At 39.4% G+C, this 22,721-nt stretch overlaps 2 protein-coding genes across 4 annotated transcripts in view; one reads left to right on the forward strand and one right to left on the reverse strand.

Moving 5' to 3' along the window:
- The window catches only part of HNRNPAB (heterogeneous nuclear ribonucleoprotein A/B), a 302,005-nt gene that overhangs the window by 151,663 nt on the left and 127,621 nt on the right, over nucleotides 1-22,721 (forward strand). The window lies entirely within an intron of this gene.
- Nucleotides 3,463-22,721, reverse strand: part of FAM13B (family with sequence similarity 13 member B) — a 49,062-nt gene continuing 29,803 nt past the window's right edge. Inside the window, exons 12-25 of one of the 3 annotated variants that reach the window (XM_069869422.1) lie at nucleotides 21,219-21,286; nucleotides 20,425-20,479; nucleotides 19,921-20,068; nucleotides 17,256-17,321; nucleotides 15,953-16,163; nucleotides 14,049-14,178; nucleotides 13,486-13,567; nucleotides 12,984-13,213; nucleotides 12,543-12,626; nucleotides 11,265-11,360; nucleotides 8,925-9,008; nucleotides 8,653-8,825; nucleotides 8,126-8,227; nucleotides 3,463-5,806 (exon numbers count right to left, since the gene is read on the reverse strand). In XM_069869422.1, coding sequence (XP_069725523.1) covers nucleotides 5,683-5,806; nucleotides 8,126-8,227; nucleotides 8,653-8,825; nucleotides 8,925-9,008; nucleotides 11,265-11,360; nucleotides 12,543-12,626; nucleotides 12,984-13,213; nucleotides 13,486-13,567; nucleotides 14,049-14,178; nucleotides 15,953-16,163; nucleotides 17,256-17,321; nucleotides 19,921-20,068; nucleotides 20,425-20,479; nucleotides 21,219-21,286 — 1,653 coding nt within the window. In that variant the 3' untranslated portion in view covers nucleotides 3,463-5,682. The remainder of the gene's footprint in view (nucleotides 5,807-8,125; nucleotides 8,228-8,652; nucleotides 8,826-8,924; nucleotides 9,009-11,264; nucleotides 11,361-12,542; nucleotides 12,627-12,983; nucleotides 13,214-13,485; nucleotides 13,568-14,048; nucleotides 14,179-15,952; nucleotides 16,164-17,255; nucleotides 17,322-19,920; nucleotides 20,069-20,424; nucleotides 20,480-21,218; nucleotides 21,287-22,721) is intronic. The other 2 variants (XM_069869423.1, XM_069869424.1) reach the window with 2 other exon arrangements.

The following is a 22,721-nucleotide window of genomic DNA, read 5'->3' on the forward strand; positions in this document are numbered from 1 at the left end:
TCGCTGAAAAGAAATGTGTGTTCTGATGTCCTGCTTTTTCGTAAGGGCCAGAAGGAAACTCTCCTTCCAGATACACACGTCTGAAACTTTCTGTAACACAGAGGGACCGAGTTACACGCATCCCTCTGAGCTGTGCAGGCTTTGTCCACGATTCTTATGTTTTTTTAGTCGTTCTGGTGTTGAATTGAGCCACCTGAAGCTATCAAAGATACAGAAAGGGAAAGGAGAGATCAGAAGTATGTGTCCACTGAGGACACGGACTCAGTCACACTTCAGAGCTACGACTCCACTGCAACATTTCAGCAGTGTCTGAGGCTGTTCTTGCAGTCCTGTTCCCATCCTCAGGTGGAAACATCAGGAGCAACAACTGAGAGGCAGAAGAGCAACACAAAGTCAGTGATTATAACATTTTTTAAGAACTCTTATACTGGCTGACAACGCTGCCCTCAGGGAGGGAAGAAGGAAACAAAAGGGTTTAGCAGAGCAACTTGTAAGGGCACCAGTGAAGGATGAGGTGGGACAAGAATTTAAAATGTTGTCACTCTTCCAGAACATCCCCTCGTGGCTGCCCAGGGAGGGGGCAGAGACTGTAAGACCTCGTGCTTGCGAAGAGGTATTTCAGGACTCAGATCCTTAGCAGGTGATGCAAGCGAAGAGGAAGGTTGCAAAGACACGTTTCAGGGCAGCACCGTCTCGAGGACACGTTGCTGCATTGGTGTGTTCTAGGGTCTTCAGGTACACAACTGAGTCAGAGGAGGAAGTAAATGTCAGTAATGCAAACGACATAGAATTACAAAAATCATGGAACAACAGGATACTTGAGGTGAGATGGCACAGTGAAATGCATGAGTGCATCTGGTAACAGGTGGCCTGACTCTTCACACAGTTTAAATAAATCCAAAGTCCCCATATCCCACCTCCCTTTATTTTTTTCTGGATAAAAGAAGCAGGACTTCTAAGAAAGATACGCCCTGTTGTTGCAGCTGGGGCTTTTCTCTGAGAGTTGCAGGTGCTGCTTCAGCTCTGAGAAGAACTGACCAACCCTGCTAGAGCTCTAGGTAGGCATCGCTACCAACACCTGAACCACAGCTATTCCTGCGCTGCCTTCTGGGGCTGCCATGAGACACAGACACAAGGGAACAAGCCTTATTCCAGGCGCCTGTCCCTTCCAAAACGGGTTACTATTGGCATCAGAAATAAAAACAAACAAACAAACACACACAAAAAAAAAAAACAAACCAACAATATTCTTCTTTTGAGGAAATGCACCAATGGTTTATTTTGATGAGGCTTTTACAGCTGGAACCACCAGAGGGCGATTTGCATCACCCTAGCACCAGCCTGAAGTCTCACAACATCCTCTTTATTCCCTAATCCATCTATACCCGTTGCCCTAGAGATGAGGTGTCACGTTACTACTCTTCTGCAGTCATTAATATTTCTTCTTTTCTGGGATTCAACCACAGGATGAAATAATACGCACATCCAAATATCATCTGAACACGGGGTCACCACCAGGCTGCAACACCCCATGGGGGTCCCTGCTGCCCTCTGGCACAACGTGTAACCCCCAGCCTCCAAAGTATCCTAAAACTTACATAAATCTTACAAGGATTTATAATACTCAGAAGTCATCACAGCATGTAGGAGCAGAGCTCACGGGGAGGAGAGCGGATGGGTGAAGGAGCCCAGAAAGAGATCACTTCAGCCCAGTAGCACAGCGGAGCCACGCACTGGTTTGCCTGTCAGGGCTCACTGATCCCATAACTTCAGCCTCCTGACTAAGCCAAGACACCCTCTCTTTCCTAAAAGGAACCGGTTTGAAATAAAATCACCTCTTCCCTCCCAAAGGGTTCTTGCTGCTATGCAAGCATCCTGTCCCCTGACACTTGTCCCAGAAAACAGAGGTCACTGTTGATCCATTTCTTACTCAACAGTCTGACACGCAGGAAAGCAGACGTGTTGCACCTTTGGCATCTCTGACCTTTCCTCCTCTTGGCAACCCCTCTCATACAAGGAAGTCTCAAAACCTTTAAACGCATTTACTTACCCAGAACTTCACAGAAGAGCTTTCAAGCACTCCTCATCCTCAGCTCTGCTCCTCTGGGCCATGGGAAGCCCTGTTCATAGCCTGCCTCACTTTACCCAGCAAGCTGCTTGCCCTCCAGTCACATAACAGCTCAAAGAAACCTGTTTGAAGAGGTGAAGCTTGAAACGCTACAAATCGGTGTTGTCTCACAGCTGGTTCTTCAGCAAAGAGGATTTTGTCCCAGCTTCACTGAGCTTTTTGTACCTTCAAAAGTACCTGTTTCTCCTCTGCTTTGGCTAATGGTGTTTAATACAGGGTTATTTACCTCATTAAAATCTAGGCTCATTGCTTTGTAGCACATGCATCTTAAACGGTTCCCACCAAACCACTATTTGAGGGGGTTTTGTCTTCTTGATAACAGCTCATCCACAAGCTTTGTTGAATAAATCAAAATGCAAAAAAAAAGGAGGATCAAAGAACAAAAATGGAGGATCAAAGAACAGATCAAAAACAACCTTGTTCATTCAAGAATATCCTAAGAATTTGTGCTTTCTCCTCCCCCTTGCCCCCCCTTCAGAAGAAAGATGTGATTGAAGGGAAGGTTATTCTGTCCCACATTGAGGAACGTACTGGAGGCTGCCTTCTGCCTCCTCTCCCTCACTCCCTCAAGTTCCTGGTATTTTTTTTACTTCTTCCCATTTATCCGCCCTACCACCCAGGTAGATTTACACAGAATACAACAGAAGTCAGCCTGAAAGACCTCAGTCACTTTTTGCACGATCTTATTTTAATGTATTATGAGAAAAGTCTGCCTGGTCCACAGGAAAAGCATCCTCTCACGTCTGCAGAAATGAGCGCATCAACAGTGTGTTCTGGCTGCAAATACAGCAGTTACTGCTGTGATACTGATTTTAAGGCTAAGAGATCATTACAGATATAGAGACACAATCAAATGCTGCTTATTGGCTGGAGGTGTACCCTCTAGCAGCGAATTAATTAGCCCAGTAATGGCTGAATCAGCACTCTGCCCCATCTCCTCCCAAAGCTGCTACTGTGGGAGCAGGAATGAGCAGAACTCCGTTTGCTCCGGCACCATCACACAGCAGGCTGGCATCCCAGCAGGAACTGAAGCCCACACTGCACCATGAGCCAAGCTGTCATTGCAGGAGCTGCTCTGAAATGGCCTTCCCTGCCGTGGCTGCTGAGAGGCACAGTCTAAAACAGGTAAAATAAGGTTTAAAATGCTGTGGTTTCATCAAGGTCTGTCTCCTGAGCCACCCCCAGTGTGGGCAGCTCTACAGGAGTTTCTGAGGCAGGTCTGAACACTCTGAAACTATAAATGCACAGCAGAACAGTGAAGGATTCAGCACGTGTTTTATCTAAGAGATGGCAGTGGAGGAAAAAGCATGATGCGAAACAAAGATATATGACAATAAAGGTTAAGGTACTTTTATTATAAAAGTCTATACAATGAGCACCAGACATAGCAATGCAATTACGTCTGGTTTAGTTATATATATTCCATATCTATATATCCATATAGATATATAGGTTCTGCTTTTACCAAAGTAAAACTGTTATATCACAAAATGCCTAGATCTACCATTTATTTATTGCTCAACAAGGATGGCACAAAACACACTCGGCATAACTGTTGTTGCCATGCTTATCTACTATACTGAATAAACAGCCAAACACTGCATAACAAACACAAAGCAGCTGTTAATTCTGAATTGGAACCAGTCTGATCACTCACTCACTTATAAAAATATTGGAATCATATAGATTTAAGCATTATAAAGGAGGAATATATTATTTAAAACATTTAAATAGTGCATATTGACATTTTGCATGTGGTATATAAAACACAAACATTCATGTACAACACTATACAGTACACATTAGTTTCAATGTTTGGATACACCCGTGTCTGCAGACGGATAGAAAAGGAACTGAAGTGTACATTGCACAATGGAACTGAATAGAATTGATAAATGGTCTCAAGACTAGTTTAACCTCATAATTCTCTAAGGTCCCAGATCATTCTGCAGTTTAAAAAACAAGGCATACCACCAGTGCTCAATAGTTTTAGTGCTTTCTTTTTTTTCTCTGAATTCCAAAATTACACGCCTACAAGCAGAGTAAAAACAATTAGTATTCTACAGTCCACAGATGAAATCTGAGCACTAAAAATCCTACTTCCCACCTATTTCATATGCTTCATGACAGAACAGCAAATCTCTGAGGTTACACGCTAGCCATTTCTTACACTGTGAGAAAGTTCATTTTTGGTCTTTCATTTTGCAGTGTGAATCAAAGCTATGTTGATATTAGCCAGTCATAAAAACATGCAGTGAGAGGAGGTGCATGCAAAACATGGCCACAATCAAACTGATACATTGAAGAAAAATAAAACTGAGAAAGCACCAGTTAAAATTAACACTTAGATTTTGCCAGATCAAAACCAGCTGCTGATGGCTGTTGCGGAGCAGAAAGCTAGGAGCTAAATCATCATTCAGCACAGCAGATGTGATACTCAGAACCTCATTTAGTTTCAACTCTGAAGCTAAGTCATGCAAGGCCCATAAACTGTTTTGTTTACATCGTAAGAGTTAGGTAACTTATTTTTATTCTCCAACTGTAAAACAAAACCGCGATACACAGCAGTAATTTTTCACTCAAAGCCAACAGTACACCCTGGGATGCGCATTAACTACACTGATTCTAGCCCTTGATACCGTACTTATTTCACGTGCAGTGGAATTTTAACTGCCCTAGGCCAGCTCTTTTCTGCTGCAGCTACACAAGTCTGAGTGCCATCGGATTTCCCATACACCGAAATGTTCATTATGTTCCTCAAATAAATCTTCTGAAACTGGAGATGCAGTATCCAATTCAGACAAAACACTGTCACCACTAGCTGATAAACAATAACCGATTAAATGATAAGATGAACGACAGTAACGTAAGTCCTGTAGGCAGCATGTGATATACGCTTCTCAGTTTTCCATGTTTTAAAAGACACTAAGCAAGGTCACTTTCTGGTTTGTCCACTGTCATCTTTATCAAGGAGGAAATGTGACCACTAATGAGCAAAATCCATAGCTGTTAATTATTACTGTGTTATAGGTGCAATTTAGAATACCAAAAACTAAAGTTGTTCCACAGCAGTCCTTTGAAAGGAATTGTAGTCTGGTTTTTCAAATGTTCCAGGAAAAAGAGCTGTGTGTTTAATTTGCTGATTGTTTTCCCACATAATAAAAAATAGGCAAGAGGAGTAGTTCAGTGTAGCATTATGGTATTAAGAATTTCTTCAATTATGCAAAAAGTTGGTAACAACAAAAGTCTCAAAGTTCTTGAATGCTAAAGGAAAAAAAAAGCTACAGTTGTTTTGGAACAAGATGTATGCATCTGTAACAAAACTTGGATGGAAACTGTGTTTGCTAAAGTTGGATAGAGCAGTCTCAAACTTAGAAATCTTACTTGCTCTCTAGACAGGACCTACTCACCCTTCAAATATGTCATAGTGGCACCACAATAAAGTGCACAAACTGGATTCTTTCAACAGTGCATGACAAATGAACACAAGCACCCAATAAGTACAGCGGTAGAACATGGAACCATCAAGCTATTCAGCGGTTCAGAGGAACAACTTAGATTGATTTTGAAGAATCTTGTTTGCTGATAAGGACTTCTAACAGCCGAAGTTTAGCTTTAATTTTCTTGTACTCCCTGTACTCATCGAGCATTGGAACCCGATCTTCCTTCTGTACGTTCCTGTAAAAAGAAGCACACCTCTAAGTTTCGAGAAGATCCTTCACACTGCAACAAGCCAAACAAAAGCACCAAAAGTGCAGTTATCTCAGGGCAGATAAAAATCATTTGGGCAGCTTGTTCACCAATAACAGACCCATTGTTGTATTTGATTTGCCATCATCTAAAAAACTGAACTGAAAACCCAGCAGCATTTATTCAACACAACTGTTGCAGCACTGTTTATAAACTGTTCCCTTTAAGTTCTTCTGAAGGTTTTATTAATGGGATATGAAGACTTTCATTTCAGGTCCCATGTATATGTCACAGAAATTTTCACTGTATATAGACTGATCCATAAATGGATAGCAGAGAAGTATTCTTATATATTCACGACTGGACTAAAATAAATAAATTGCTTAATCGGACTTATTTTTCAATCAATCCTTCATATGCAACCTCATTATTTGCCATTGAAGTCAAAAGGAATTATGTCCCAAATTCACTAAGTGCCTGATTAAGCCATATTAGTGGAATTTGCGTGACCAGTGGTCCAGGAGTTTATATTTAAGAAGAAATACAGTAAAAAGTACAGCTAAGTGAGAACATCTGTCAGTCCAGAAAGTGACTATTAAAAGTGTTAGTTTTGTTCAAGAAGGGATAGCTTGAAAAATCTATTACACACAATGGGCAGCTGTTCAATCAAATTCATAACAACACATATTCCAATAAAGAAGCCTAAAACCCTTAAACAGAGAAGAACAAAAATTTATCTAGCCCTTTATTGGAAAGGAAATCACAGAATCACAGAATCACAGAATAACGATGTTGGAAGAGACCCACCGGATCACCGAGTCCAACCGTTCCTACCAAACACTAAACCATATCCCTCAGCACCTCGTCCACCCGTGCCTTAAACACCTCCAGGGAAGGTGACTCAACCACCTCCCTGGGCAGCCTGTTCCAGTGCCCAATGACCCTTTCTGTAAAGAATTTTTTCCTAACGTCTAGCCTAAACCTCCCCTGTCGGAGCTTGAGGCCATTCCCTCTTGTCCTGTCCCCTGTCACTTGGGAGAAGAGGCCAGCACCCTCCTCTCTACAACGTCCTTTCAGGTAGTTGTAGAGAGCAATGAGGTCACCCCTCAGCCTCCTCTTCTCCAGGCTAAACAACCCCAGCTCTCTCAGCCGCTCCTCATAAGGCCTGTTCTCCAGCCCTTTCACCAGCTTTGTTGCTCTTCTCTGGACTCTCTCCAGAGCCTCAACATCCTTCTTGTGGTGAGGGGCCCAGAACTGAACACAGGATTCGAGGAGCGGTCTCACCAGTGCCGAGTACAGAGGGAGGATAACCTCCCTGGACCTGCTGGTCACGCCGTTTCTGATACAAGCCAAGATGCCCTTGGCCTTCTTGGCCACCTGGGCACACTGCTGGCTCATATTCAGTCGGCTGTCAACCAACACCCCCAGGTCCCTCTCCTCCAGGCAGCTTTCTAGACAGACTTCTCCCAGTCTGTAGCACTGCATAGGGTTGTTGTGCCCCAAGTGCAGGACCCGGCATTTGGCCTTGTTAAACCTCATGCCATTGGACTCTGCCCAGCGGTCCAGCCTGTTCAGATCCCTTTGCAGAGCCTCCCGACCCTCCAGCAGATCGACACTTCCACCCAGCTTAGTGTCATCCGCAAACTTGCTAAGGGTGCATTCGATGCCTTCATCCAGGTCATTGATGAAGACATTGAACAGGGCTGGACCCAGCACTGAGCCCTGGGGAACCCCACTTGTCACTGGCCTCCAGCTGGATTTCACACCATTTACCACCACTCTCTGGGCCCGGCCATCCAACCAGTTTTCCACCCAGGAGAGTGTGCGCCTGTCCAGCCCAGAGGCTGACAGTTTCTCAAGCAGAACGCTGTGAGAAACTGTGTCAAAGGCTTAAATACGCACTGTCGGGACTGGGCTACTGGAACAAAGAACATACAGGCAAACTCCCCAGCTCTATGTTAAAAACAGGATAATCGGGGGCGGGGGATAGCCCGGGAGGGGCGTAACATAAAAAATTAAAAATAAATATACTTTTTTAATAATTATTTCAAAATGTTAATAAAAAAACACAAAACAACCACTTCCATTTTCAGTGTTACGTTTTACAGGCTGTAGCAGAGGAAATGTAACTCAGGAGCAGGCTTCCTCCATTATTAAAAATACGCAACACTTATCTCTTTCAGATTATTCATAGCAGAGATCAGGACAGATCAGATTCCATTTGGCATCACTCATTAAAAAGCTGAAAAACCCACTTGGCTACAAAAGGAGACTGCTGTCCAGAATCTGGTTTTGTGCTAAACAAACCTTCCATTCTGCTGATAGAACTCCTCTTCAAATTCTCGCAACGTCTTACGTAGTTTCTTTTTTTCAGCTCTGGCTTTCCACAATTGCTCCAATAATTCAGGCCTACAAATTTCAAGTGAAACAAAAACAGTGTTGGGCATACAATGAAACCTAATTTCTTCAAAACATACTCAAAACAACTGAGATAGCTGCACTAATAATACACTTATCTCACTCATAAGGAATATCTCTCTGACAGTGAAATACTGAGAACAAACTAGTAGTTAATAAAGGGTTATAAATTTTTTTGCTGTGTACACAGCTCACGTAAGGCTGAAGAAGGTTCAGAATATACTGAAGAATTCACTGAATACAAAAAGACCTTATTCAGAGATGTCAGAGGAAAGAACGCTCATTCAAGCCAAACACTTCCCATGAAGAGCTGAGCATGTCACTCCCTCCCACCCGACATCACATATTTGGTATCGTAACTCTAAGTGCAATAATTGCCACCTCTGTAATAGAATTAGTCACTTATTGTCACATACATAGAAGCAGCACGGGTGCTTGACAGCCTAAGGTCCCGAGTTAGTTTCTCTTGACCATCTTCAACATCAGACTCGGAGTTTTCAACTGGGCTTAAAACAGACTGTGTTTGGACAGCAGTTTTGAAGATATCATTCAGATCTGCAGACAAACCATCACTTTCCTCCTCTTCTTCCTGAAAGTTCCAGAAATTCAAGCAAATATGTAATATTTCAGTTCCATACTACAACTGCTGGGAAATATATATTTTTTGTTTAAAATGCACTCTACGCACCTTAATTTCTTCAAAAAAATGGGCAGTTTCACCTTCAATAATGGGCTGTAACATCTGCCCCCGCCTCTTCGTTGATGGTGAACCCTGCAAAAATTTAAGTTTGTTTCATTATGTACAATTAGACATTAAATGCCGTGTGCAGTCAGAATTTTGTTCAAGTCACCTAATACCTAAAGGTATTTCTTCAGAAGAATAGAAGGCTGCAAACATACTTACAGAGCACAGACAAAACAACCACACAACCCAAAAAGCTCAGATGCCCAAAGCATCCTTGATGAAGAAGTAAAAATTTCTGAAACTCTTATTCTTCTGACTTGAAATAAAAAGCACATTCCCTCTCCACTTTTTGTAGAAAGCTCAAAGTGCAAAGGTTTCTCCAGATTTCATATTTACTCTTGTTCCTCCCACACCAAACCATAGGAAGATTGTAAATATAAACTTATACAACACCAAAAGCCATTTTTTTTTTCTCTTCTGCCAGGCATACATTGGAAATAACGATGGCAGGTATCTTTCTAAACCACTCCAAAGCCTGGTGCTTGGAAGAGCTATATGAGAGTCATCTATTTTTATTTCAGAGTCAAAACAGCTAAATCCCTCAGCCTAACACAGGTACCACTGTGCTGTAGAGATATTACCGTTAGCTGCCTGTTGCACACCCCTGCTCATCTGTTATCCCTGCACAGCACACAGAATTTCAATAGACAGACTATTTGAACAAGAGGAAGGTGGAACACAAAAGCCACACAGACAATGACACACCAAAAAACTTTATTTCAGGAAAAGTAAACAGCTTTCTGCTGCTTTGGTCATTTCCATACAGGCTTCACTATGTGATCAGTACACTGTGATTTCATAAGAGGTTTCTCATGGAAGCAAGTGTCATATAAACCAAAAGGTTATCCTTGAAATATCTGGCTCTGAATATAGCCTATCCAGAAGCTACCACTGAACAGCCCTTGGTAATCAGAGAGCTCCATGTATCTGTCTTACAGGTTTCAAAAGCAGAGGCCTGTGAAAAATATTTTAGAGATGTTGCCTACAGCATAGATTAGGAATTACGTTACCAAGATCTCTTCTGAATTTATTGGTTGGCTATCTCCCCTCCCTTTGTTCCACAGATGTGAAATACGATCATATTTTGCTACAATATAGTCATAAAGCTACTGATAATACAACTGCATCTCAGCTGAAGAGTCAGATTTTAAGTGAGAGATGGGATAGAACTCAACCATTCAAGGGCACCACCAATTATCTCTGACTCACCAATCATGGAGAAGAGCTTAGGTGTTTAAGAGCAACCTGCATTTATGGAGTTCAAAAAGGGATACTGATAAAAAAGCCCTTAAACTGAAATATGACTGTAATGCATATCACATTTTTCTATAAAAGCAGCTACCCAAAAATGTATATGCAAGAAAGGAATAATCTTGAACTGGTCCCTTTATCTCACTGTACTTCAGCTTAAAGGGGATAGCTAAGAACAGTCAGAGTCAACAAGAACAGCTGATTAAGCTCCCGCTGAGTAAGCCACTGCCCAGCTATGTAAATCTGGCAGAGAATCATCTGTACATAAAGGGATTATCTCACATCAGCGATGCAGTCCCTTCCTTCTAAAAGGGTCAAATAGTTAATATAAAAACTCTTTTGTTGCAAGCCTGGGTCAGCATGCAAGACTTTGATTAGTTCACAAAGAACAAAGCCAGCCAGCTGGTTTTGTTTTACAGGTACTATAAACAAGACCACACCAATCTCCTTGCACAGTACAAAACCTTTTCTTCCTCATCTCTTACAAGACCATAGAGAGAAGAAAGAAAAGAATAAAAAGCACTGCAAGTTAGAAGGAAATGAAGTGAAAACACAATGAAAAAGCGCAGATGTTGCAGATATTGATAACATCTCACACTGGGGAAGCATGACAAATGGAATGATTCTTCTGGCCACCCTATAACTCATTCCTCAAGTGACAGTAACCTGCAGTACAGAAGAGGCAAACTTCACTGCAACTGGTGTTACTATTCTTGGGAGGACTGGAAGTACAGTATGTACTGCAGATCCATACCTAGCACAGTGACTGGGGAACGTCTCAGCCAAGGCGAGATAGAACAGCTTATTTACTTCCACTGAGAACCATTTGCTTCTTAAGAGTCATCAAGGTCATAGACAGCTTTGAACTGCTCTGCTCTCAGCAGTAAATCAAATGCCTTAGGTATAATGATAACAACATCTTGTATCTTCCACAAGAAGGATTTATTTCATGGAACATTATTACTAGCTCCTCTAAAGGCAGCCTAGCAGTTCAAAAGTGGAAAAAGTAGAAATAGCATTTGTTTTACTCACAAGAATAGGAGTAATGCTTGCTCTAGTTAACATTTGTTTTACAAGTCTGTATCTGTCATAAAGTGGCTTCACAATATGTCTTTCTTCTCTAGTAACCTAAAGGCAGAGAAACCACAGAATTAATTATACCAGTCAATAATAGACAAGCAAACACAGAGCGGTATGCTTCTCATGCCAGGCCACATACACCTCAATTAGGAATATAAAACTAGTTTAAACTGTGTATAAAATGGGGCTAATGCAGATAAAGGGGAATAAATGGGTGCTTTTTCCTCCTCTCTTTTCTCACTTTAACCCCCTATATTTTTTAGGAAGGTGTCTTAAAGACTCCCTAAAAGTTAAGGGAGCTTCAGTAGAAGCAAACCCTGTCTTCAAAGCCCATGGAAAAGAGGAAAAAAAGGACCAAGAACTTAGGGGGAAGACTGTGGGCCTAGCAATGATGATGGTTCTAAAGAAATGATGGGGAGGAAAAGGAAAAGATGAAACTGTAGAGAGATTTTACCTGATATCTGACTTACTCTCAACTTCTGGCCACCGTGACACTCACATAATGAATCTTACAGACTATCCTCAACAGTTACTGGCATTCTCTCCCTAAGGGGACCGTGGAATCAGTGCCAGTATCTCCAAGACTATCATTGTTCCTTGGCTTTTAGGCTGAAAGGCTTGATCAGATTTATATGACAGTGCTGGTTATAAAGCAAGTGTGCCAACTCCAGATACTGATAGATTCATAACTGGAAACATCTTGTGATTGGACGAGTGATGCTGATCACTGTCTAAGGTGAAAGCCCAGAACTTTAGGTACTAATTGCTGATCACTTCCTCTAACTTCCATATCTCCAACTAGGTAAGATAAACGCCACATGCTCAAAAAAAAAAAAAAAAAGAAGCGTCTTTTCATTTTTATTATTGTGAAATCCAGAACATTTAAAGTCTCTTCCCAGGAAATTCAATAGTGTCATTTAGTTTTAAGATTTCTCTTTGCTTCACAGACAAATAAGGCACCAAACAACATCAATCACTTTGCAAAGTCCAGTAATCTACCAATCTGTGGAAAAAGAACCTATGAATACATGATTTTTTTCTTTTTTAAAGAAGTCAACGTAATAACTTCTTCTGACGGTAACATGGAAACTAATAAACCAATAGATAACTGCACTTTGGAGAAGAAAAAAGACCACACACCAGCATTAAATTTCAGCATTACTACTGCATCAACTTTACTTTTGTCTATGTATACGTTAATACAGTTTGGTGAACTAAACCAAGTATTACCGGCCGTCCATGCTGACTTTCATAATACAGGAGGCTTTTCTGGAGAGATGTTTTCTCTTCTACCAAATGGTCCTTTGTCATTTTCTGTCAGAAGAATAATTCACGTTTAATCAAACACAAGTCACTTGTAACAGCTTTTCTACATTTATCAGCTATACAGATGCCTCAGCCAAACTTAGTTTAGTTAACACCACACATCCCACTTCCATCCACTTAAAGCTGTCCAGTATTGTCAGCACATACTTGTAAATATTTTAATAAGAGTGAGCGAGGAAAATGTTGTTCACCATGATCATTTCCCCACAGAGTCTGAAATACAAGGTCTTGGTCAAGGGCTGCTAGATAGAGGCATCATTTCCTTGATAAAGCGATATCTGAAATGTATGACTATTTCCCTTCATTATTCTGTTAGAAACAGCCTACCCGTAACCTTATGCTTACTTTTATATCTTCTGGCAAACATCTCTCAACTCGCTTTTCCTTTAATCTTTTCAAAATGAGTTCAAGTGTAGCTTCCTTGGTGGGCTTCTTCTCATTCTGCACAACCCGCATCTCATCTCCATTTTCTTCAGCCTCTTGGTCAAGAGAGGAGCCAAAGCTTTTTGGAAGAGTGTTACTTCGTGGACGTGTTTGAGGTATGAATTCCCCATCTGAGCTCCTCTGCTTTGCATCTGAAACGAGAAAAATTGCTCAATCCAAAGGTTTAAAAGAAATAACTCTCTCAGTCCAACTGCAAATAAAGGAACATAAAACTCTGCATAGACAAATTTTCTCTTCTAATAAACTAAACACGAAGTCACAAGAATAATTTCACTTTTGAATAGTTTAGAATCTAGAAATGCAACATTCATACTCTCCTGTGGAATTTTACTGAATGACAGCCATTTTAGGCAGGTAGATAGGCAGGTGTTTGCAGAAAATCAGAAACTGTAGCACCCCTTACCTTTGATTTGCTTTCTCAATTTGGTGAGTTCAGTCATCCATTTTAAAACTTTTGGATTGGCTGCAATATCACTATAGGAGGGCTGAAAAGTAATACAAACAAAGTATATTTTATGAAAACAAATACACCAAAGCTTGTTTATAAATATTTATTTTGATATGTGGTAATATTTATGACAGTGAATGTGACCAGCAACGTGCATGCACTCTTAGTCCAAGACCAGATCTCAATGCCAACATAACAGACAACACTTACAGAAATTAATTTGAAGAAAGGTAACAGAATTTGAGCCAGAGAGTGAGGACATGCTTTTGCCTCTCCACATGCCTCATCTGATAGCTCTCCAGTCTCACTGCATCAATGCCACTGTCTGCCCTTCTCTGACCTCCGGCGCTATGGTATGTTGTGTACTACTGCTAGTCAGTTCACTTTTGTAGGCAGCAGTGCATAACAAAATGTTTATCGTCTGTGATCCCACAGTTACTCAGTGATGAACTACAAGAAGGAACTTAGCTCCACCATGCAGGCATTTATCCTGAATAAAAGCAGAAGTGGTAACTTACCTTAATGTTTTTCTCTTTTTCAAACTGTTCCTCAAATTGCTTTATTTTTTTCTGTAGTTTCTTGACAAGCTGATAAGGCGTCTTGTCTTCCCTTTTGTCATCTTTTGAGCTAAAGGATGCTCTTCGTGTTCTGCATAAAAGCATTTTTTAAATGCCATTTAATTATTTAAACGAGTGCAAACAACTTGTGTATTTGAGTAACAGATGACTAATCTCTACTTTTTTATCCAGTTCATAATCCATTCTTCTCAGGTTTTCAGTCAGAGATATTTACTTACTGAATCAAAATGCTCTGATTTGCTGCCTTCAAAATGTGACATGTTATCTTTCCTTCTCTAATTTCAGTAATACCTCTAACATAAATAGCTCTTGGGTGAAAAACAGCGTTTGAAATTCAAGTGTAATAAACAAATGTACTCCTAATTACATTCTCACTAAAACAGTTCAGAACTTTCTGGTGGCTAAATTACTTATCTAAGTTACTGGATACTCACTACACTTTGAAATACCTGGCACAGAACACAGCCTAGATTGAAGGTTACCACCGAGCAACCCTTGGTAATTAGAGAGCTCCATTTAACTATTTTAGATGATTTATTAGGTATTTATCTAAAATACATCTGCATCATCTAATCTGTTTGCCATACTAAAGTATTTTCAGAGTACAAGATTCTGGTTTTGAATCACCTTTTTCACTTGTTCAGCTCATTGATATTTGCTTTGGAAAAGCCTTTTTATTTCAATATTGACCACAAGAATTTTCTCTAAACTTACTACATAAGGTGCCTGAAAGATGTCACTACCTGTTTGCTGAGACATCAATGTAGTTCAAGATATTAGAAACACTAATCTAATAATCTGCTAGTGTAGATCCCTATTAGTTTCAGAATGAGAACAACTCTGGCTATCAGCACTTCTCTGCAGGTCAATCTCCTGCATCATGTTAACGCTGCTTGTCAAACATCTTCTGCAGAAAACTAGAGTAAACTTGAGCAAGAATCTTTTTTAATCAATAAATCTATGTCAGACTTAGAACTGGAGACCCTAAACTTGGTCTTTTCTGTTTGATACTTTTCTCATTTTTATGGGACTTTTTTCTTCCCTAACAAGCATGGAAATTCCTAAATTCCCTCTCATATTGATGGTATCGGACAGTGCAGGACACAGGTTGTTTACAGCTTTGAAGGTCACACTCCCCAGCATCACACAAATAACTTGCAGCTTGTTTAGTTACAACTCTTTTTTCATACTCCAAGTTAAACCTCTACATATGGCCTCTAAACATGCAGGAGAGGACATCTTTGTTGTGCTGCTATTATCCCACACCTCTCACTCTAACAGCTGATGCTTTCCTATAACCCTTCTGAATGAAGACCTTCCACAGCTCAAAGGAAGAATCTGCCCAGACCATCCCTACACACTTCAGTTGCAATAGTCTGTAGAATCTAGCTCTTTACTGGAAGTTGATAACATGGCACACAAAACAAACCCAAAATTAGGCAATGTGAAAGCAGATACTCATGTTAGTAAAAAAAAAAAAAAAAAAAGCAAGCTAAACTTAGAAAAAATCATAGACCAGCAATCCAGTAAAGACAGGTAAACAACAGATATAAATACTATCTTCTGCCCAGGAAGTGCCGTTACAGCAGGCTGGCAGAAACCCTGATCAAATGCCAGGGAAATCTGTGCAAGCTCGCCCTATTTTTATACTTCAGCATCTGCCAGTGGACACTTTGACAGGCACAATACCATGCCAAATGAACCTCTGGTCTGACCCACTACAGCATTTCCTGGGCAGGCAGAACAGCCAAATGGCCACACGACATTAATTTTTATCATGAAAACCCACGGGGTTCTTAAACAGCTGTATTTTCACACCCACCAAGTTGCATTAAAATACATACCTAACAAAAGAAAGTGCTTTGGATGAAGAATCTAACGTTTCAGGATCATGTAAGAAACGCTGGCTTTGCCCAAAATCCAAACTACGATGTGACAATAACGGATGACAGTCCTCTTCCAATGGATGATTAGTCATCCTTCCAGCCTGCGGGGAAAGCTGAGCTTCTCCAGATTCACTGTCCTCCTGCCAAGATTTGAAAGCAGGAAACGGATCTAGAAGATAAAAAAGGGACATAAAATGGTACTTTTCTGTTAACAAAACTGTCAACAAGAGTCAAAAGGAAACAAAAATGGTACCCAATGCTGTCTTGTATGCTATAAAAGATGTGGTGTCATACACAAAGTGAATAAAAACATTGAAATACATCAGAAAGCTACAAATTCTGTCGTGTAACAATTGAAAGAAAAAGGTACTGAAATGAAGTATGCACACTAAGATCCCTTTTTCAAAGTGTATCTTGCGCATACACATCATTTCTGAACAGTTCTACAGTATAAAAGAGTCTTATTTACTTATCAGAAATCCAAAATAAGAAGAACATATTTATTGTCCATTGCAATATTTTGCTGTGAAAGTTAATTTTTATACATTTTATGGATGCACTTTATGAGATTGTCCTCCTGGTTTTGAAGAAGGCAAGCCTGACAATACCTTTTTAGGTACAAGACTCATTTGCTTAGGTCTTTTAAAAGGAGTGTTGTTACATTTTTAAGTTTGAATCAATCTTGACACCACTGAGAAAAAGAGATTTCTTAATTTGTGAAAGGTGATTTCTTTTAGGCAGGAGGGATTCCAAAACAATCTTTTCTAAAAAATAAAAAATCCCTATAAAAAAATTAGTTGCCAACATCTCTTTCAACTCTTAGATATGGTCTTCTTGCTGTCTAACAAAAAGTTGATACGGCCTTCCAAGCACTTTGATTTAAAATCCACCCCCCCAGCTTTTCCTTTCAGGGACTTTACTATCTTTTTCCAGTTCAAATCAGAAATTTGAAAACTGGTTCAAAGTGTGCAGAACGACAATAAAACCCACAAAGTAATCTTTAAAAAAAATAACCCTTGTACCTGCTTTCCACTGTAAATTTACGAAGTATTATTGGGATTTTTTTTGTTTTGAAGCTATAATCTTGCCTGTTTACACAGCACAAGATGTAGGAAGGCGATCTTTTAGAAAGAAGTAAACCAAAAAACTGCAGATCAGAACATTCCCAAGATAAAAGGGACAGCAGGTGAAGGGTTGATCAGAAAGCAAACCATAAACTATCAAAAGGCAGATAACTGAACGTATGGCGAACCATACTTACCCTCCCCTTCTCTCTGCAGGTGCATTGTTTTGAAATCAATGAGGGGAAAAGTGATAGGGCATGGCGCTAATAAAATGAAAAAGAATGGCAAAAATACTAAAGTGAACACACAGCACAGTCAGAACAAACTATACATAACATGTAAAGCAGGAAGATACAGTACCAGGGAAACCATCCCATCTTTTGCACCAGGCCCTGAGCACTCTCAGCTTCCAAGCAATTTCAGCGGCAGGTAAGAATGCCCAGTCCTGAGCAAACCTGAACTTTTGACTGAAAAGGTTTACAAAGAACTGACACAGGAATAGTGAAGACTTACTGTAGTTTAATAAGAGTCTCATGCATCCTCACATTAGCAAAAGACAAGTTCTAAACGGTTTTGCTCACAGCTTGTAAATAATAGAGATGCAGGTGATTTCTAAAAAGCAGGACAAATGCAGAAAAAATACTTGGAAATACAGATTAATTGATCTGCATTTTTGCCTTAACCCAGCAAGCATTTGGTGTTCATTTTCAAGATCTCTGCTGGTGCCAGGCCTTCAGGTTTTCCATCACACAGGCTTTAATGACCCAAATCTTGTAGCAAGATTTGGACTAGCACAGATCTCTTCACAAAGCCAACCTGCTTCAGTGGAATGCCACAAGGACTTGCAGTGCCTTGTAAGGCTGAGATCCTCAGAACCGTCCTAAACAGGACGGAACAACAGCCAAAGCTGAAATACTATGCAATGAAATAACAGCTCCTGCAAAGTATCAAGTTTTAACTACCAAGCTTATATTATAAATTTATATACAGGTACGCTACTTTCTTTTCTAAGGGTCATAAAACTATTTGGGTAAGTAAAACCAAAGCAACTTTTATGACCAGATTTAAGGAAATTAGGAAATTGGAAGCCACAAACCTGCTGAGAATACATATTAAACCAGATTTACACAAATAGGATGCAAAAAATGTAATGTGCAAGTAAGCAATTAATGTAAAGAAAACACTGAAACTGTAAGCAGAATATTTAAAGAAAAATATCAACTTTATCTGAAGTTATTAATTTGGGCAAAGATAATGAAAAACTGGACTCTGTCTCTGGATGCCTGCAAACTGACTTCTCTATGACATGGTCTATTCTGAATGTAGTTTGCTAGGACTCAAGAGGGTCAACCAGCAAATATTTTACAAATATAAGTGAGCCAATCACAAATTGCAAAACTTCTCACTTGTAAATGGGTTAAAAGAGAAGGATGGATTAATGCAGGCAATTAATTTGGAAAACAGTCAACACTGGCGAGAAATTAACAGTAAGTTGCCACCATCTGAGCTTCAGGAGAAAGCTTTATGTGCTGACAAGCTACATTTTTACGCTGCACTGTGACACTACACATTCCAGATACACTTCACTACTTTTAACATTTACCACAGTGACCAGAAGTTAAAGTGCAGTCATTCTTTGTTACCAGTGCCTTAATAACATTTAACCATGAAGCACCTCAAAGAATAGCAGCCCGCAGAACAGGGAAGTTGGAAGTTAAAACCTCATCCCTGCACTGTAAATCTGTACTGTACGTACCAAGTTGTATTTGTGAGTTGTTAAAATTGGAAACAAGTGGTCACTGCACTGTAGGTGACAGTTCATATATTTTAGCAAACTATATCACTCACATGCTTTAAGGTGTGATGATTCAGAATATCAACACTAGGCAGAGGACACGCTATAGAAGCTACACAAAAAGATTAAGTCCTTTGAAAAGAAGACATTGAAAAGAGTGTTTTGCTCTGGTTACAAAGGGGTTACGTTTTTACATGACCTGAACAACTACCACCAGATATTTGGGCAAACAAAGCTTAGGGGCTTGCTAAACCCAGAAGGCCAAGAAGAATAAGGTCAAAAAGATAATAAATCCTGCCTGAGAGAACACTACATTTAAAACATTTTGCTTTTCCTCAAATCCAAACAATGGCTGGACAAGGGACACAGAAATAACATCCATCTGCAACTTTAACTTTTATCTGAAAATTCATAGTTTCAAAATTCATGTTTCAAGTTGTCCAATGACATGGAAACCAACACCTGACATTTCTGATGTTTAAAACAAAACAACCAACAGATTTTTCAGTATAAATGAAATAAAATTGCTGTGTTTAGTAGCTTAGTAGTTTTAAGGAAAACTCAGCTAATATTAGAATTTTAGTAGCTTACATTCAAAAAACCAAACAAGACAGTGACAATATTAACTATAGGACATAATCAGAGAAAGTGTTTTTAAGGACTTGGATGAGAGATTTTGGAGTCCTGTGAACTATAAGTCAATTTTAAAAAGAAAACAAACAAACAAAGAAAGAAAACCCAAAAAACCCCCCCAAAATCAACCAAACAAAACATACAAAACTAAAGAAAAAACCCTCAGAGAGAAAAACTAGCATTTTTTGCTTTCTTTAGTTGCTCCTTTGACTATCTTTTCTTTAGAGTTTTATTCAAGGTCCTTAATTAAGTTGCACATTGCGCCCAGATGGGACCTATGTCATGACCTGGTTGATCTTACCATGTGTAAGGGAACATATTCATATTGAACTAAAGAAAAAAAAACCCTAGAGTTATCTGCTGCTTATACTTTTTCAGATATTAGGTTTAACATTATCAGCTAACTCTATTGTGAGTTAAAGGGTGAGAATTACCTTCCCATTTGTCACCATCAGATACATTCTTCAGATCTAGACGTGGTACTTGAACACCCAGAGCTTCCTCAGAGACAATAATGCTGCCATCCCCCAGCACCTCTGAATCAGTATTTGCATTCAGATCACAAGTCTTGCTACTTGAATCCTGTATTTAAATAACAGAACAATTTTGTGATTATTTAGCAAGTGGAAATCAGTGCCAGTTCCAGCATCTCTGGAAATCTTTGGGGGAAAAAGAAACATTCCCTTTTTCCCCCAAAGTCAAGAAATTACAAACAAGCTCTCCCTGCCACATTAAATAAATGAGATGCATGAGCTTCCTCTGCTGCCATAAGTTTCTGTGAAGCAGGTAAGTCCTCTAACAGAGGCTTTGCAAACCTTGCAGCAGGCCAACCAACATAAGGGTTTAGAAGCTAAATTTATTGGTTTTCTTCATATCTGTATTTCATGCAGGTGTATAACATCCTGTGTATCTGTATATAAATGAAACCATAACCTTACCAGAAACACCTCTGAAGATATTCTATCATTGCCACCAAGCAATATACTGTTTTGCCTAAAAAAAAAAAAAAAGACAGACCTAGTTGTAATTTAAATACAAATTTCTAACAGACAAATACTACACACTCCCTTTACATTTTATTCTTACATGCCCTAGTCCTGTTTTAGGAGACATGCAATATATTCCCTTAAAGTGATAATTAAAATTCTGGGCAGCAAAAGTTACATTGCTTTCCTCCTCCTCCCTTTTGTTCTTCACAGAATTTCAGGCTCAAACATGTAAACAACAACTGGGTTTGAACTAAGCTGGAAATAAAAATAGCCCAGACCTTCATGCTCAAACTGGGAATAAGTATTTTAAAAGTCAGTTGAACTCAAGCTGAAATTTCAATCAGTGCTGAACTCAAACTGCAAATGAACTATTAGTCACTATTACCAGCATTAACTTTTCAATCATTAAGAGCAATAATATATGCCTAAATATTTTTAAGGAAATAACTTCCTTCTGTTTCTCTTGCCCAGAGCACAGGGTTAGTCACAAAAATCCCATGATATATATCATAGAGGCTTGTGCTTACTTTCTTTAAGTGCATAAAGTTCCATGCCTTTTATATAATCATAAAAAGGTAACAATCTAATCCTATTTTCACATGCGAAAAGTCATACATTTTGTTTCAAATCCTTTGCATTACACCGTGTTGTCACAAACCACCAGCTCAGTACGTTTACTTTTCAAAACTGAAATTACACATTTCTAAATGCACAGTAAAAGAAAAAACAAGAAAAATACATACCTTTCACTATTATTTTCGCCATCAACATCTGCATCTCTATCACACGGTTTCAATAACAGGTCTGCAGCCTGTTGGCAAAAAGTATGTTTAGAACGATTTGGGAATACCACTCTCAGCTGAAAACATTCCTGTAAACATCACTGACCATAAAAAACCTCAAGAACTAGAAGCACAGCTTTTCTAGTGGGTGGAAAATCATACTTTTTAACATGCCATATTTTTACATCTGAAGTAAGGCCAGTAACTAGGTGACAATGACCTTTCATCTTCAGACAAACCATCTTTTATTACTTGGTTTAAATATCCACAGCAATAGTTCTAGTGTGAATTGTTAATCATAGTATGAAGTTTGGGATGACTAAAATCATGGCAGTAAGTATATCCTCATCTTGAAACTGAGTTGGATGCAGACCTGTGCTCAGCATACATGAAATGAAACAAGTCTGACAGATTTTCTAAAAGGAGCTACTAATCCCTGTTACTAAATAAAGCAGCAACAGAACTGGAAGGGGATGAAGAAATGCTGGCATTTCTATGACACCTTCTCACAAATCAAGTTCAGATGAATACATGTCACCATTTTGTTCACTAAAAGTTGTCACAGGAAGACTGGCTAATTTCTTATGCTGAAGCTGAGCACTTGGTTTCTTCAAAAAAAGTGCATTATTTGGGCGAAATATAGACAATTTGAATTATAAAATATGTCATTTTAAAGTAACAGACTACATTTGATTCCAGACTTGAAGAAGTTCTCACAGATTATCTTTAAAATGTCTGAATATAAAATAAATTACCTGGAGAGTTCAACTATATATAACAGTTGCCAGTTTTATACTGTTGACAGTAATACCCGCCCTTATTAGACAAAATGCCATTACTCTGTTTCCATTATTTCAGTCCTCAAGTTAAATTCTAATTCAGGCAAACAATTTTTAATCACGGGGCATTTATCATGCTCTAGTAGATAATTTCCACCGTGGAGATGAGCTGTACAAGTTTTGCATAGTCACACATTGTAGTTTTGGAAACAGCTGCTTCTGTTTCCATTTCAGACCTAAAGGAAAGCTCGCGTGCACATCTCCTGTTTCTTACAGCCCCACATGCCCCTTGAACTGCTTTCATACAGGAGAATCCATGTATTTCCCTTTAATCTCCCCTAAAGATACAGCTCTCAAATACACCTGAAATACTGTGTTAATAAGATGGCAGAAATGAACATTGAGAAAACAAAACTTCACCCCAGAATGCCACCTTAACACTGAGATCAAGGGGCAGAACTGTATCAAAAAGAAAAATACGCCAAAAATTACACCAGGTATTGACAACAAACATGCCTCTATACACGACCACGCACACCCAAGCATCACCATTCTCCTTTACATTCCTAGCACAGAAATGTACTTGGAACTCCAAAGTACACACACTTTGTAAGAAGCATAATTCACATTTCTCAGCTGTTCTTTGAAACCACTGAAACTGCATAAAATGCACTGCAAACCACCA

Source organism: Phaenicophaeus curvirostris, chromosome 15 (assembly GCF_032191515.1).
Source record: "Phaenicophaeus curvirostris isolate KB17595 chromosome 15, BPBGC_Pcur_1.0, whole genome shotgun sequence".
Lineage (NCBI taxonomy): Eukaryota > Metazoa > Chordata > Aves > Cuculiformes > Cuculidae > Phaenicophaeus > Phaenicophaeus curvirostris.